This window comes from Rana temporaria, chromosome 13 (genome assembly GCF_905171775.1).
Source record: "Rana temporaria chromosome 13, aRanTem1.1, whole genome shotgun sequence".
In the NCBI taxonomy this organism is placed as follows: Eukaryota; Metazoa; Chordata; class Amphibia; order Anura; family Ranidae; genus Rana; species Rana temporaria.
The window spans coordinates 25821087-25838130 of record NC_053501.1 but is presented as its reverse complement, the minus strand read 5'-3'; the positions used below and the strand labels follow the sequence as shown (position 1 = coordinate 25838130).

At 43.4% G+C, this 17044-nt stretch overlaps 1 protein-coding gene across 1 annotated transcript in view; it reads right to left on the bottom strand.

The window, feature by feature from the left end:
* Window positions 1–687: 687 nt before the first annotated feature.
* PTGDR (prostaglandin D2 receptor) overlaps window positions 688–17044 on the bottom strand; it is a 57436-nt gene continuing 41079 nt past the window's right edge. The window contains exon 2 of the mRNA XM_040331944.1: window positions 688–1445. Within this exon, the coding sequence (XP_040187878.1) occupies window positions 1224–1445 (222 nt within the window). The 3' untranslated portion in view covers window positions 688–1223. The remainder of the gene's footprint in view (window positions 1446–17044) is intronic.

Below are 17044 nucleotides of genomic sequence, written 5' to 3'. Positions count from 1 at the left end.
GTACTTCACCTCTTCCTAACCCCATTTTATCCCCTAGAATAAATCAGTCTACTACATCTCTTCTTTACCCCTTTCCATCACCTAGTATAATTCAACTACTACACCTCTTCCTAACCCCATTCCATCACCTAGAATAAATTAATCTACTACACCTCCTCCTAAGCACATTCCAACACCTAGTATAATCCATCTACCACATCTATTTCTAACCCCATTCCCATCGAATAGTATCATCCATCTACTATAAGTATAATGCATCTGCTACACCTGTTCCAATCCTAATCCATTTGCATCCCATAGTATAATCCATTTATGACATATCTTCTGAACTACATTCCTTTACCTGGTATAATCCATCTAGCATATTTTCCTATCCACATTCCATCTCCTAGTTGTGTCCATCCACTACACCTCTTTCTAACACCATTCTATTTTTACAGTATAATTTATGTATACATCTCTTCCAAACACCATTCCATACCATTATATAATCCATTTACTACATTTCTTCCTAGCCCCATTCTATCCTGTAAAATAATCCATCTACAACATCTAATCTCATAGTAATCCAACTACTTATTTTGGTATCATCTTGCCATCCCATTGTATAATCCATCTACATTTTCTCCTGACTAGAACAAAGCAATTCTTTTTCTGTTTTATGTCTTTCAGCATCTTATTCGGTCATTGAATATTCACATTAATTTATTAATAGCAAATATGTAAACATTTTTATCATGTATATTTTATATAGTCACAGTATTCATCAACATCCATCGCTTTACATTTAAACAGCTACATCTTTTTAACATAGTTTACTGTGGATCCATGACTTGACCAGTCTGGGCATCCTACCCTAGCGCCCTCATCCATATTCATATCACTTCAATCACAGTTCATCCCTGTAATCTGAGGAGCAGCTTTTTTTGTTTATTACAAGTTTATTTGTTTGTTCATATGTATTGTTTCACTGCAAATAATTAACAATTGGCGCGGAAAATACCTCACTCCACTCCATCCTACAAAGAAGTCTGCATAGTCTTTCTCATGAAGGAAATGTCTGTCCAGGTATTCATTTATTGGGAGCAATTGCATGTTTAGGTAGCTTCATAATAGTCTATGAGTTAACCATGTCATTGAGCTTTATGCATTACTAATCTTCCCGCAATCCACGAAGGGAACCTTCATCAGACCCGCTCCTGCGTTGTAAGTCCATATTTATGTTACAAGTAACCTTTTGTGCATTCTTCAAGTAGCTGAGAATTTGTGTTGCTTGTTTGGTGAATTTTGCTACATAGATTGTGAACGTGAGTGTGGAACCTTGACGTCCTGCAAATGATAAACATCCATGGATCTACTATAGAATTCATAGACAGGAACCGTAAGACTATTAGATCGGCGTATTCATTTTTTTCAGCTGTAAACGCCGCAATGTAAACTCGAACCTGCAGGGGAAAGACAGAACAGGAAAATCGAATTACATAGTGACATACATAATGGCAATTTGCAGTAGGATAACAGGTCAAATTCTTAGTCCTAATAAAAAAAATTGTATATATCACTGGCACAGACCTTTCTGCAATGCATTTGCAAAGCTGCTAACGAGCTTTAAGCAGTTTTGTTGTAGACTTTAACCACTTCAATACCAGCCACTTACACCCCAAGCCAATTTTCAGCTTTCCGACAATTGCTACACTGTACCCAAACACAATTTTTATCATTTTGTTCCCACAAATAGAGCTTTCTTTTGGTGGTATTTGGTAGGTATCACCTCTGCAGTTTTTATTTTTTGCTAAACAAATTAAACGTTTTTTTTTTTCTTTTGTTTATGTTATAAAATGTTGTAAATAAGTACGTTTTCTCCTTCACTGATAGGCACTGATAAGGCGGCACCAATGAGGTGGCACTGATAGGCGGCACTGATGGGCACTGGTAGGCGGCACTGATATGCAGCGCTGATGGGCCTTAATAGGCGGCACTGATAGGCATCACTGATGGCACTGGCAGGCATTGCTGATGTGCACTGATTGGCAGCTGCCTGGGCACTGATTGGCATATCCCTGGTGGTCTAGGGTGGCATACCTGGTGGTCCAGTGTGGTGGCCATCCCTGGTGGTCCTGACAGCATCCTGATGGTCCTGGGCGACATCCGAGGGGGGGGGGGGCTGCACTGATGAACAATCATCACAGACATTTTATCCTGCTGGACATCATATGATGCCCAGTCAGGATAACTGAACCACAGCCCGGCAGTCATTCTGCTATAGGCCGAGCAGGAAGTGGTTAAAGTAAACTTAAAGGGGCTGTAAAGGTAAAAAAAAAAAATCCCTAAATAGCTTCCTTTACCTTAGTGCAGTCCTCCTTCACTTATCCCATCCTTCGATTTTGCTTTTAAATGTCCTTAATTCTTCTGAGAAATCCTCACTTCCTGTTCTTCTGTCTGTAACTACACAGAGTAATGCGAGGCGTTCTCCCTGGTGTGGAGAAAGCCTTTCTGAGGGGGGAGGGGACGATCAGGCAAGTCAGGACACTCTCTACTTTGCAGATAGAGAAGGAGCTGTGTGTTAGTGGGCGTCTTGACACTCCTGCTCGCCCCCTCCCCCCCTCAAGAGGCTTTCTCCACACCAGGGAGAAAGCCTTGCATTACTGTGTGGAGTAACAGACAGAAGAACAGGAAGTGAGGATTTCTCAGAAGAAAAAAGGACATTTAAAAGCAAAATGGAAGGATGAGGTAAGTGAAGGAGGACTGCACTAAGGTAAAGGAAGCTATTTAGGGAAAACATTTTTTTATCTTTACAACTCCTTTAAGCTCTCCTTTCGGAAGGTTAGGCACATATTTTAAAGTGTTTCTAAAGTTAAAAATGTTTTACCTTTTTTTAAAGTGGTACTAAAGACAGAATTTTTTTTTTTTTATCTTGATGCATTAAAGCGGAGTTCCACCCAAAAATGGAACTTCCGCTTATCCCACTCCTCACCCCCTTACATGCCACATTTGGGGGGGGGAGTGGGGGCTTCAGGAGATGGGGACTTCCTGTCCCACTTCCTCCTTCCGCCGAGGGGCCCGGAAAGGCGATTAGCTTAATCGCCTTTTCACAGCCCCTCCCTGTAGGCGAGCGCCTGTCCAATCGGACGGCGCCGCGCCGCTCGCGCATGCGCAGTGCCACTCGCGCATGCGCAGTGCCGCTCGCGCATGCGCAGTGGGTGCCCGGCCGTGAAGCCGAAAGCTGTCACGGCCGGGTGCCCACAGTGACAATAAAGACACCTGGAACGCTGGAGCACGTAAGTGTCTGTTTATTAAAAGCCAGCAGCTACACTTTTTGTAGCTGCTGACTTTTAATAAGCATAAATATTGGCTGGAACTCCCCTTTTAAGATAAAAACAACTTTCTGTGTGCAGCAGCCCCCCTAATACTTACCTGAGCCCCATCTTGATCCAGTGATGCTGCACAAGAAACTCGGCTGTCCATAACTCTTACTCCTAATTGGCTGAGACACACAGCAGGCGCCATTGGCTTCCGCTGCTGTCAATCAAAGTCAGTGAGCCACTGAGGAGAGAGAGGGGGCAGGCAGAGTCTCGGCTTTGTGTCTGAATAGACACACAGAGCATCGGCTCGGGTGCCCCCCATAGTAAGATGCTTGCTTTGGGGGCAGGAGAGAGGGGCCAGGGGCGCTGGTGAGGGACCCGATAGGAGGATCGAGGCTGCTGTGTGCAGAACCAACTGCACCGAGCAGGTAAGTATAACATGATTTTTATTTTTAAACAAAAAAAAACAGACTTTAGTATAACTTTAATGCATTCCCTCCCCTCAAACTGTCTTCCCTAACCCTCCCTCCTCCCAAACATTTACCTGAGTCTTGTCAGTAATCCAGCACTGTCAGACTGCAGCTCTTCTCCCTTCACTTCCTGGTCTCATGGACTCTGCAAGCAGTTGGAGCCATAGTGAGAAGGGAGCGGGCTGCATGGCCAAGCTGTGCTGTGTGTGTCTATGGACATACATAACCCAACTCATGTGCACAGCTGCATGAGTGCCCTCATAGCACACAGCTTGCTATGGGGACACCCACAGGAAGAAGAAAGAAGCAGACCGCGTCGGGTAAGAGGTAAGGTCTGAAATGCTCTGTGCAATGAAATTTTACAGAGCATTTAAGTATTAACCTCTTTTTATTTAAAAATTCAGAAACCTCATTGAAGGTCCCATTGAATTCAGAAACCTCATTGAGGTCCCATTGAATTTAAGAAAAGTTCAAAGTAGGCTCCAAAAAAGTGCATAGTATAGAGCAGGAAATAATAGGAAATTGTACGGAATTTTTGGGGAAGCTCCTGACAAGATAATGAGGCCAAAAAACATACTTAAACTACTTCCATTACAATTTCTTCCAGGGATCCTTAGCTAGAAGGATGGGACCTGGTGGCGCTGGTAGTCAAGCTAGGGGTGCTCAGGCAACAGCAGAGGCAAAAATAACACAGAAACAACCAATGAGAAAAGCTTTGGTGCTATTCTCACAGAAACATTTTGGACATCAAAACCACCACAAAAAAAACACACTAAAATATTAATATCGATTTGGACAGTCGACTACATGAAATTTAATATCAATTGAATCCCATCCCTTTGAGAAAGTGACGTAGTCAGTCACGATACGCGTGAGGGACTTGGAAGCCGTGGTGACGCACTTCCGGTCGCGGCCGAGACCGGAAGTCTATATGTTTACAACGCTGATGATTCTCTGTTTTATTGTAAGTGTGATTTTATGTTTAATAAATCCCCTTGTTATTAACCTACTGCACTATGGAGCCCTCCTTTCTCTCCTCTGTTATGTTGAGCTGATGTGAGGAGGCAGGCCGTGTTGGAGCTGTTGATCTGTGGGTTATTGGATCACATCAGGAACTTGTGTATAAGCCTGCTGTGAATGTGAAATCAGGAGCTGGGACGGCAATGAGAAGAGAGCAGTAATTGTTTTAAAGAGTTATTGCAGCAAGGCTTTAATTTTAGCCGATTAAGGTGAGAGGCTGGGGGAAACTGTTTGGAGCACCTGCACTGGAAGAAACAGCACCTGCATGTTTGTGATCACTGTGATCTTGTGAAGATTGCCTGCTTGCACTTTTTGGAGTTTATTGCACATCATTATGAAATATGAACTTTTTTGAAGAATTTATTTATTAACCAGACTTTTTTTTACTTTGCACTTTATTGCACATTGATTGCTGTTTTTTTCACATTTATTTATTTATCCACCTGTCTTATATGGGTTATTGATTGCTTATTTCCCTTTTTTCACTTGGTTTACTTTTTCACTGGAACATTGTGGGGTAGATGATCCACGTAGAACAGCGCATTATTGCGCTGGGCATAGCGTATCTAAGATACACTACGCCGCTGTAACTTACTATTTTTTGGTTTGAATCCTTAACGAATTTGCGCCGTAAGTTACGGCGGCGTAGTGTATCTGTTGTAAGGGCGCGGAATTCAAATGTAAGTGATGGGGGCGTGTTTTATGTAGATATTATATTATGTAGATACGCCGGCGTAATCCTTTTGTGGATCTGCCCCTGTATGTTTTAGATTTGTTTGGATATTTAATTAATCAGATTTTATCTCATAAATTATCTTATTGTTCACCCCTTTTTAGCAATATACCGTAGTTATTTATTTAGTTATCGCCCCTTACCTCCTTCTTTTTAATATTAATATCAATTGAACATTTCCTGAAGTTTGGGATTTGCTATAATTGCACACCTGGATGTGGTAGTATGGTTTTCTTTAGATGCAGACTTCTACCTTTTTCTTTTTACCTTATTGGTGCTTTTTCACGCCCAGTCCACCAATCCAGTAGTTGGTCTGGCACAAGCTTTGATGTTCTGAAAGCCCAAAGCAGCACAAGGCTAAACATGCCCTGTCTCCCTTTTTGCCATGAACCATCTGAGGGATCTAGGGACCAATGACTGGCTGCCTAACCACCCGACTCTGAATTGAGAGAGGCAAAGCAGAAGATCATGTCTTCCAACACAATTATATACTTTTCAGTGTGCTTAAGTGTCAGAAGAGGGCAGAAGAGGTATGTGCTGGTGCCTGCTATCAACCTGTAATTTGTGTTTGCTTTTTCTTTGGAGCACTTCAATTGTCAAGGTCAGCCTAAGGTTAAGGTAGGATTGAAGTTATGTGAGAGACCTTTGTAATTTTAATTTTTTATTTTTTTGTTCTGGAAGCTCTGCGGTACGAACCACAAGCTCTATGCTCTGATTGCTGAAAACCAGGCACTTTTACAAAATGTCTATCAAATGTAAGCTGTTAATGTTTCTAATACCATTCATGGGCATAGCATGTGAACATTTATAATAGGGAGGATCAGCTTGCCAAAAAAGTGATGATATTTTCTTCCAAGAAATCAGGAATGGATACATGTCTTAATTAGCATTGCTGGGATGAATTTTTCGTCCTACTTTTGCATAGTGGAAATATTTTTTTTCCAGGAAAATGTTAGTTACACACCTGTATGGTGATGAGTGGAATGAAAACAGCCATCCATAGAAGGAAGGGTGCAATTCATTGAAAATGTCCAAATTGGGATGAAAATGTCAATATTTTGTGTGCCCACCATTATTTTCCAGCACTGCCTTAACCCTCTTGGGCATGGAGTTCACCAGAGCTTCACAGGTTGCCACTGGAGTGACGTAACTAGGTGGCCTCCCAGGAGGATGGAGCATTTTTTATTTTTCGGATACGTGATCGACGATGGATTTACATCAAGGGACACTATTTATAAAAAACCTGTCTCTTGTGTTTATTACTTTTTGCAACTTTTTGGGTAAATAGATGGGGTACTGTGTACTCGATACTTATTCGTATGGGGGGGTCGGGATCTGGGGGCCCCCTTGTTAAAGAGGGCTTCCAGATTCCGATAAGCTTCCCACCCGCAGACCCCAACAACCACAGCTCAGGGTTGTCAAGAAGAGGCCTTGCCCCCCATGTTGAGGGCATGTGGCATGGTATGGTTCATATGGTTTATTTTTTAACCGCCCCCCTTTTTTTTTTTTTATTGTTTAGCTGTCAGCGGGGAAACCCATTGACGTCTTATGACTTATCAAGTGTTAAGGACGCTGCGGCCGGTTTCCCGACCCCGCTCCTTAGCAACTAGCGTATACTGCGCCCTGATAGGGCAAAGCTTTGCCCAGTCAGGGCACAGAATGCACTGGGTGTTCATCAGGGCGGTTTACACTGCCCCCTGCAAACAATGTTAATGACACCCCCAGAACATATCTGGTGGTGTCATTAACATTGTAGTGACACCCGCAGCGGTTCGCACTTTGAGCTATGAACACTCAAGCAGGAATCCGATCACATGGGTGAGAACACCCATGCGATCCGATTCTAATGCTGGAAAAAAAAAAGTCCCTGCAGTATTTTCCTGCAAATCCAATGTGAGTTCAGTCATACCACTGTATGGCTGAACTCACATTGCACAGATATCGCATGCAATCGGCACTGCAGTACGGGTGCAAATCACATGCGATGTCTGTGCTCGCACAAGTGTGACCCCGAGCTAAAGGTGCACTTCTGTTTGTCAAAAGCAATATTTTTGTTTGTTTATGAAACTTGGTTTTATTTATAAAGACGTTATGTATCACAATGGCTAAGAGCCGGTTCACACTGGGGCGACTCAGCCGCCTGACAAGTCGCGTCCCATTCTATTCACCAGAACCGTTCTAATAGGAGCGACGCAAGTCGCTCCGACTTAGGCTGCATTCACACTGTAACGCCGCGTACGCGGCGTATTTTGCTGCGATTTGTTTAACTTTTTTAACTTTTTTTTCCTCACAAATTATTTCCATTGCTGTCTATGGCCGAACGCCAATGCCGCCTGAAAAAAAGGGTCCGGGACTTGTTTTCACGCGACAGGCGTACGGCGTTCGGCGTGATATGTGAACCATCTCATAGACAGCAATGGAAATTCGCCCCTCCAGCGTATCGAGCGTCGCGCTTCAGGCGTTTTGTCGCCTAGGTGTGAATGCAGCCTTAGAGAAAGGTTCTTGTACGACTTCGGGGGCTACTCGGGGCGTCTTGCATTGACTTCTATACAGAAGTCATTTTGCAAGTCGCCACTGAAGTCGTCTTCAAGATGACTTGCCAAGTCTCCCCTGAAGCCGTGCCGCCCCAGTGTGAACCGGCTCTTAATCTTTGTCTGTAGTGCATGTTCAACCCTCAATACCATATTTAATAACATTTTTATTTTTTTATTTTTACTCCAGGAGTATATAATGAGTTTGCCAATTCTAGAGAAATGCTTTACTAATGCATTGCAGTTTAACTAAACCCATTAGATTTTAGTGGACTAAAATGTACTGGAGATTTTAGTCAACTAAAATTCGACCAAAACTAAAACGATTCAGATGACTAAAATACAAATAAAACTAAAGTGGCATTTTAGCCAAGACTATGACTAAAACTCGAAATTTGACATAAACATTAACACTGATACTGATTATAATTTTTTGTGTGTTTTTGGAGCTCTAATAAAGGGGAATCTTTTGAATCCCTGAAATCCTTGTATTAGGACGCATGTGTTGGAAATAAATTTAATCTGGACTTTATATGTTCTGATTTTGCCATTTTCCTCCTTGAACACCCAGTCGCTGCTCAAGCAAAAGCCAGCCTTCGGACATCATTCCTGGCTGCTTATAATCATTTCCTCAAAACTGTTTAACCACTTAACCCCCGGACCATATTGCTGGTCAAAGACCAGAGCACTTCTTGCGATTCGGCACTGCGTCGCTTTAACTGACAATTGCGCGGTCGTGCGACGTGGCTCCCAAACAAAATTGGCCTCCTTTTTTCCCCACAAATAGAGCTTTGCTTTCTTTTGGTGGTATTTGATCACCTTTGCGGTTTTTAGTTTTTGCGCTATAAACAAAATTAGAGCGACAATTTTGAAAAAAAAAATGCTATAATAAATATCCCCCAAAAATATATAAAAAACATTTTTTTTCCTCAGTTTAGGCCGATACGTATTCTTCTACATATTTTTCGTAAAAAAAAAATCACAATAAGCGTTTATTGATTGGTTTGCGCAAAAGTTATAGCGTTTACAAATTAGGGGGTATTTTTATGGCAGTTTTATTAATATTTTTTTTTCACTAGTAATGGCGGCAATCAACGTTTTTTTTCAGTACTGCGACATTATGGCGGACACTTTTGACACATTTTTGGGATGATTGCCATTTTTATAGCGATCAGTGCTATAAAAATGCATTGGATTACTATAAAAATGCCACTGGCAGTGAAGGGGTTAACACTAATGGGCGGGGAAGGGGTTAAGTATGTTCCCTGGGTGTGTTCTAACTGTAGGGGGGGTGGACTGACATGGGGAACTGACTGATCGCTGTTCATACATTGTATGAACAGAAGATCAGCATCTCTCTCCCTGACAGGACCGGGAGCTGTGTGTTTACAGACACAGCTCCCGGTCCTCGCTCTGTAACAAGCGATCGCGTGTGCCCGGCGGCGATCACGCCCGCCGGGCAAGCGCACAGTAGTCGGGGGGGTGCGCCTCTGGCGCCGCGCACGCGCCCCTAGTGGCCTGCGCGAGATCCGACGTATAGCTATGGGCTCTTGCGCAGGGGAGCCGACCTGCCGCCGTAAAGCGACAGAGGTTTTCCCGAATCCCTTGGCCTGCTGGGAGAACCTATGTATTCGGGTGAGGTCAGGTGATCTGTGCCACCTGGACGGCTGTCTGGGTGGACGCCTGTTGTACGCCCCAGGCTGCTAGGCCAGAGATTGGGCCTATCACAGGGGCATCTGGCTGTTAGGCTGTGTGAGGGCTTATCCAGAAGTAGGAGGGCAGCACAGAGTTGGGACTGCGACCTGCAGTCCAACCAGAAGTGACGATTCTGCTGGAGAACCTGTCGTGGTCAGCGGTAGAAGGGGAGCTGTCACCACTAAGTAACTGAAGCAAGTACCGGAGCAGTATTCTCACCGAATGGGCACGGTGGAGAATCGGGAAATTTCAGGCGGGGACCCAAGCAACGGAGGTGACGCTTGCAGAGCAGCCTTGTGAGTCGAATCAGGGACGGAAGCCAATTAGCAGGGGTGAAGCTAGAGAAATATCTGGAGTGCCAAGCTAGGGACCCAGCAGGGAAGCGTGGGTGACGATTGAGGGAGATACGACCGCAAAGCTTTGAGGAAGGAGCTCAAGGTATTCAGAGTCAGTGAATCAGAGGGTCCAGTGAGGGACCAGGAGCTCAAGGGGCTGAAGAAGTAGAAGTTGTAGTGAAGCAAAGAGGACCGCAATGATTTGTGTTAGGAACTGTTAAAGACTGTTGCCATAGGAGACGACAATCCTGCACGTGCAGATGTGATGCCTTGCTGGAGGCCTCTCCCTGTACGGCTGTTCTATTGAGGTCTCGGAGTCTGTCAATTGAAATTGCAACTGCTTAAGGGTGTCCTGGCCCTAACCCTCTTTCCCCTCAAAATATGAAAAGGAGAAATAAAACCTATTTTACATCCAGTCTGGTGCCCTGATAACTTTATCCACCTTGCACCCACTATGCCTCACAACCCACCACATACAAAAGGATGTCAGCTATCTTTGGCCTTGAAGGTTCTCATTAGACTGGAGGAGGCTAGAGACTTTGCTACACTTAAAAGAGTTGTAAAGGCAGAAGTTTTTTTTATCTTAATGCATTCTATGCATTAAGATAAAAAAAGTCTGTGTAACAACCCTCCTAGCACCCCCTTAATTACCTACCTGTGCCCTTTTCTATCTCCAGCGATGTCCACGATTCCCTCCAGCCATCCAGGACACACCTCCCAATTGGCTGAGACAGAGCAGCGGCGCCATTGGCTCCCACGGCTGTCAATCAAAGTCAGTTGGCCAATCAGGGGAGAGAGGGGGTGGGGCCAGGTTAGGGCTCCGTGTCTGAATGGATACACAGAGCTCTGACTCTACTTGGGTGCCCCCTGTAGCAAGTTGCTGGCTGAGGGGAACTCAAAGGAGGGGGAGGGGCTAGGAGCAGCAAAGAGGGACCCAAGAAGAGGAGGATCAAGGCTGCTCTGTGCAAAACCAACTGCACAGAGGAGGTAAGTATAACATGTATGTTTTTTAAAAAAAACAAGCCTTTACAATCACTTTAAGTGATCCAGTGGTCCACACCTTTCTTCTACTTGCAGAGATTTTCTTTTTGTTTACTGTTTGTGTCCCCAATGAGGAGTTTTCCACCATTGTTCTGGAGACACAATAGAGAGTATGGGGTCTCCTCTCTGAGAACGCAGCGTGGGAGTGATGCCATCCTAAAGCAGATTAATAGAAATGGCTGAAGACCGACTTGTGGAATCACCCAGGGGACAAGATGTCAATGCTGGTGAGGGATTTAGCAGTCATCGAATCATTGGAACTAAGGTAAGTATTTTTACCTTCAATTCCACTTTAAGGTGAGCTTGAGCTTCCATATGAGAGTTTATTTGACGCGTTTAGTTCTGCTTTAATTGTGCAACGTTAAGAAATGTTTGTGTATGTTAGGGACAAGCGAAGAAGGCAAGACGGGATAAGGGAGGGTGATGAAGTAAGAGTTACGTTCTCTAAATCGTAATAAAATTTAGTTGTACTGCACTGGCAGAATTGTTCCAGATTTTTATCAAACAAACAATGGCAGAGTTTGTCTAAATTGAGCTGTCATTAGTTCCATAGTGCATATAAAATGTCACTTGAATTTTTATATGGACTTCTCAGGCTTGGTCAATGTTTTTTAGTGGCTGAATATGAGAGCTCTGGCAGCTGCAAAAAATTGTGGTTAGGAAAGCGTTGTGTTGGATTACGCAGTCCGGGCATCTGTGTCGCAAGAGCTAGCATAAACAGATCCAAGGAACTCAAGGAACTATGATATCGGTGGTTTCCTCTATGAATTGTTGTACTGTGAGCAGGTACTTTGTGCTGTAGGGCAAAGTGTTCCAAGCCAGCTCTATGCCTGCCAACAGAGTGGGGAATTGTTTGTAGGACATGTAGGCTTGTTGAATTATATTACTAGTTCTAAAAAGATAAACTACTTGCACATATTAAAAAAGGAAGGAAAAACACACCAATTAGTTTGGTTATGTATTAATTAAACAATCATTAAAGAAGAATTCCAGGTATGACTATGTATCACAGTTACATTGGTTCAGCTTGGATCAATGTTCACAGTGAAGCAAGACCATACCTGCCTTGCTTCACTATGAACACAGGAGGTCACCCCACTCAGCATGAGCTCCATTCAGAGCATTCTTTGCACTTTCTCAATGCAAGATCGCACAAGGTGGAGTGTGTGATACCATTGCAACTGCCTGGAACAGGACTCAGAAGCTAGTGAACATTACTGTAATAGCAGTGTCTACTACAGCGATTTCCAGCTTCTAGAGCTTATGCATACTTGCCAACTGTCCCAAATTTCCCGGGAAATTCCAGGGATTTAGACCTTTGTCCCATCCTTACAGTTCCCCGTGAAATGTCCCGGCACTGTTCAATTCTGTCTCCGTTGCCGTTTTACGGAAGACCAGCTCTTGAGGAAGAAACAAGAGGCAGAGCCAGGGAGGCCCAGAACGGAAAAAGACAAAGGAAAAAATAGTGAAGGGCCGGGCATGACAAGGTGGAAAGGAGAGTCAACAAAAGGCTTAAGTTGGTAAGCATGGAAGGGGAGGATTCAGGAGTAAAGTGCTGGATAGGGGGAGGAGCTGTACAAAAGGTGGAGGTGGATACTTCCGGGAACATTTTCAGTTGGTGAGGGAGACAGAAGAAAGCAGGATCAATGGATTTCGGGTCATCATAGCAGCGGTGTCTTTGGTCTTTGATGGTGGCAGAAAACAGATGTGATGGAAGTGGTGGTGGGCTCATCCGTGGTATGGGCCCCTCTGGGGTATTCCAGTGGAACGGTGTCTGCTGGAATACGGTATTGGTTGCACTGCGGAAAAGGGGTTGTCTCCGAACTGGATTCGGCTGGAGGCCTGGTATGGTAAAAAGGTCCCGCAGTGTGGTGGTGGAAATGTGAAGTTCGGGGTGCCGTCAAAGACCAACAGGCTGTGTGTTTAAAAGTGTCGTTACAAAGGTTATTTGGAAATTTTTTAAAATATTTGGCTTAATAATAAAAGGCTGTTATGGCCATTTATACTCCAAACTCTTGTCTGGTCTTATCATTGAATGGGGGTATGGTAATGTGAGTGTGGTGTTCAAGGGGTGGTAAGAAATTGGAGATAGCTTGACTACTATCTTGACTACACTGGTCACGGGTGGGACATGCTCTGGAAAGGGGATAAGGGGGTGGACAACATATCCTTTAAAGTGGGAGTAAACTTCCATCTCTGACTTGTACCTATAGGTAAGCCTATTTTAAGGCTTACCTATAGGTACTGTATATATCTCCTAAACAATATACCTCCCACAGTTTAGGAGATATTTACTGTATATGCAGCCGATGACATCATCGGCGCACGCACTCTGAAGGAACGTCCACCCAGGCCATTCCTTCAGTGTCCTGTGCCATAAACAGCCCCCCTCGCACGTGTGGGAGTGATGTCATTGCGGCTCCGGCAAGTCACACAGCCGGAGTCAGTGGACCCTGTAGGAAGATGGGTGAAGATGGAAGCGGCCTCCAGCAGTGACAGCGCATTGCTGGAATGCTTTGTTTTCATGTAAGTTTTACATAATGTGCTAGTATGCGATGCATACTAGCACATTGCCCCAACCACCTGAATTGAAATTACTAATATACTGTAAACAGGGGGATACAATTTACCCTTGCTGGAGGCATCCCGAAGATACAACAAACATAAATAATAAATTCCACCAGTCAGTGGAGAAAAACCGCTAGTGGATACAGCACAATATAATCAATAATTTATAAATCATAAAAACTTATTAATGATAATTTGAATCAATAATTATTTGACAATATAAAATTATTTAATAATTAATTAATACAATTTGATAATGAAAAATATATTTAAAACGAAAACGCTGATTAGCTATTGTTAATAAAACAGTTTACATCCCAGTCGATGTTTAAAGGAGTTGTAAAGGTTTGTTTTTTATTTTCTAAATCGGTTCCTTTAACCACTTGCTTACTGGGCACATATACCCCCCTCCTGCCCAGGTGAAATTTCAGCTTTCGGCACTGCGTCGCTTTAACTAACAATTGCGCGGTCGTGCGACGTGGCTCCCAAACAAAATTAACGTCCCTTTTCCCCCACAAGTAGAGCGTTCTTTTGATGGTATTTGATCGCCTGTGCGGTTTTTATTTTTTGCACTATAAACAAAAAAGCGCGACAATTTTGGAAAGAATACAATATTTTTTACTTGTTGCTATAATAAATATCCCAATTAAAAAAAAAAAAACACATTTTTTTTTCTTAGTTTAGGCCGATACGTATTCTTCTACATATTTTTGGTAAAAAAAAAAAATTCGCAATAAGCGACTGGTTTGCGCAAAAGTTATAGCGCCTACAAAATAGGGGACAGAATTATTATTTTTTATTATTTATTTTTTTACTAGAAATGGCGGCGATCTGTGATTGTTATTGGGACTGCGACGTTATGGCGGACACATCGGACACTTTTGACACATTTTTGGCGCCATTCACATTTATACTGCGATCAGTGCTATAAATATGCACTAATTACAGTATAAATGTGACTGGCATCGAAGGGGTTAACACTAGGGGGTGAGGAAGGGGTTAAATGTATTCCCTGCATTGTGTTCTAACTGTAGGTGGAGGGGGGTGACTGGGGGGTGTGTCCCTATGTACAAGGGACACAGATCGGTCTCCTCTCCAGAGACAGGACGCTGTCTCTGTGTAAAACGGCAACTCTGGTTGGCCGTTCACGGCGATCTGTAATTGGCAGTGTCCAAGGGACACAGCCAACACAGAGTTTCCCCGCTGCGTGCCCTGGAGCGCGCGCGGGGAACGCCCAAAGGGCCGGATGTCAAATGACGTCCAGTTGGATTTTCAGGTCCGCGCTGTAGCCGTCATTCGGCTATAGCGCGGGTCTCAAGAAGTTAAGCTAGTGCATGGTTGGTTCACTTACCCTTTCCTTCGATTTCCCTCCTAAAAGTTTATTTTTTTTGTCTGAATTTCTCACTTCCTGTTCCTTCTCAGTAAGCTGTTCTGGCTGACTAACCCCCATGGATGATGGGGGCAAGCTTACTGAGGGGAAAGAGGAAGTCAGAAATTCAGACAAAGAAAAAAAACTTTTATAAGGGAAATCTAAGGAAAAGGTAAGTGAACCAACAATGCATTAGCTTAACCACTTGCTTACTGCGCACATATACCCCCTTCCTGCCCAGACAAAATTTCAGCTTTCAGCACTGCGCCGCTTTAAATTAAAATTGCGCGGTCGTGCGACGTGCCTCCCAAACAAAATTGTCGTCCGTTTTTTCCCACAAATAGAGCTTTTTTTTGGTGGTATTTGATCTGCGTTTTTTATTTTTTGCTCTATAAAACCAAAAAAACACAATATTTTTTACTTTTTGCTATAATAAATATCCAATTAAAAAAAAACACTATTTTTTTTCTCAGTTTAGGCCGATATGTATTCAACATATTTTTGGTAAATAAAAAAAAAAAACGCAATAAGTGTATAGTGTTTGGTTTGCGCAAAAGTTATAGTGGCTACAAAATAGGGGATAGAATTCTGACATTTTTTTTATTATTTTTTTTTTTTAACTAGTAATACGGCGATCTGCAAATTTTGTCAGGACTGCGATATTATGGCGGACACATCGGACACTTTGACACATTTTTGGGACCATTCACATTAATACAGTGAACAGTGCTATAAAAATGCACTGTTACTATATAAATCACGCGCCCCCCCAGTGGCTGGAGGCCAGAGGCCGTATATAGACGGCCTCCCGGCAATTAAGAGCCACATTGTGGCCGTAAAAACCCGTCGGGCGGGCAGGAAGTGGTTAAAGGAACCTATTTAGAAAATAAAAAACAAACCTTTACAACCCCTTTAATCCAAAAGGGACATAACTTTTTAAGTCATAGATACAACGGGTCTCCAACTGTGAGATCTCTCTCTTTACAAAACCCCCTCGCCAGTGAGGTGTGAATCTATCAATGGCGATGAAGGTGGTACCTGCTGGATTTTTATTGTGACATTCAATGTAATGCCCGGAGATACTATGCTTTGGAAAGCCATTTTTAATTCTGACATTCATGGCCCTTCTTGTGCAGCCCACATATTGTAGGCCGCATGGACAAATGAGCAAGTAGACCACGTGTTTGGAAGTAAAGGTAATGAAGGTCTTTATATAATATATCCTGGATGTAATATTAGACTTAAATTGACAGATTTTTCTATCTTGAAGTTTATTTAAGTGACAGATGGTGCACAATCAAATAATTCTTGATTACGATGTTTATCATTAATTAATAGTTTTCATGATTGATGAATTATTAGTTATATTGTGCTGTATTTGGCCATATGATCAGTGCCGATCCTGACCTCCCTGGGGCTCTAAGCAAAATGACATGTCACATTAAAGTTGAGAAACGGGGGGAGGGGATGTTCTGCTGTCAGAAATGACATCTTGCATTAAAGTGAGAAGCGGGGGGTGCTGACTTCTTACCCAGAGAGTTCAGAAGCGGGGTGAGGGGCCGAAAATGACTTCTCACCAGGCGGAGCCTCTAATAATTTGGGGGGCCCTCCACAGCTTTGCGGGGCCCTAAGCGGCTTGCATAGTGAGATTATAGGGCAGATCGGCCCTGCATATGATCAGTGTCCACTAGTGGATTTTCTCCACTGACTGGTGGAATTTCTTATATATGTTTATTTTTATATGAATGTTGTATCTTCAGGGTGCCTCCAGCAAGGTTAAATTGTATCCCCCTGTTTACATGATATTAGTTCTTTCAATTCAGGTGGTTGGGGCATGCTCACTATTATGTGATGCACTCCAGCCATCTGCTTTGTTTATTTCCTGGGGGTGGAGCGCAATCACGGTCATGTGGTGAGTTCCAACCATCGGTTCTGCTTGCTTCCGTTTGGTGGAGCGCCTTCGCGGTCACGCGTTCCAAC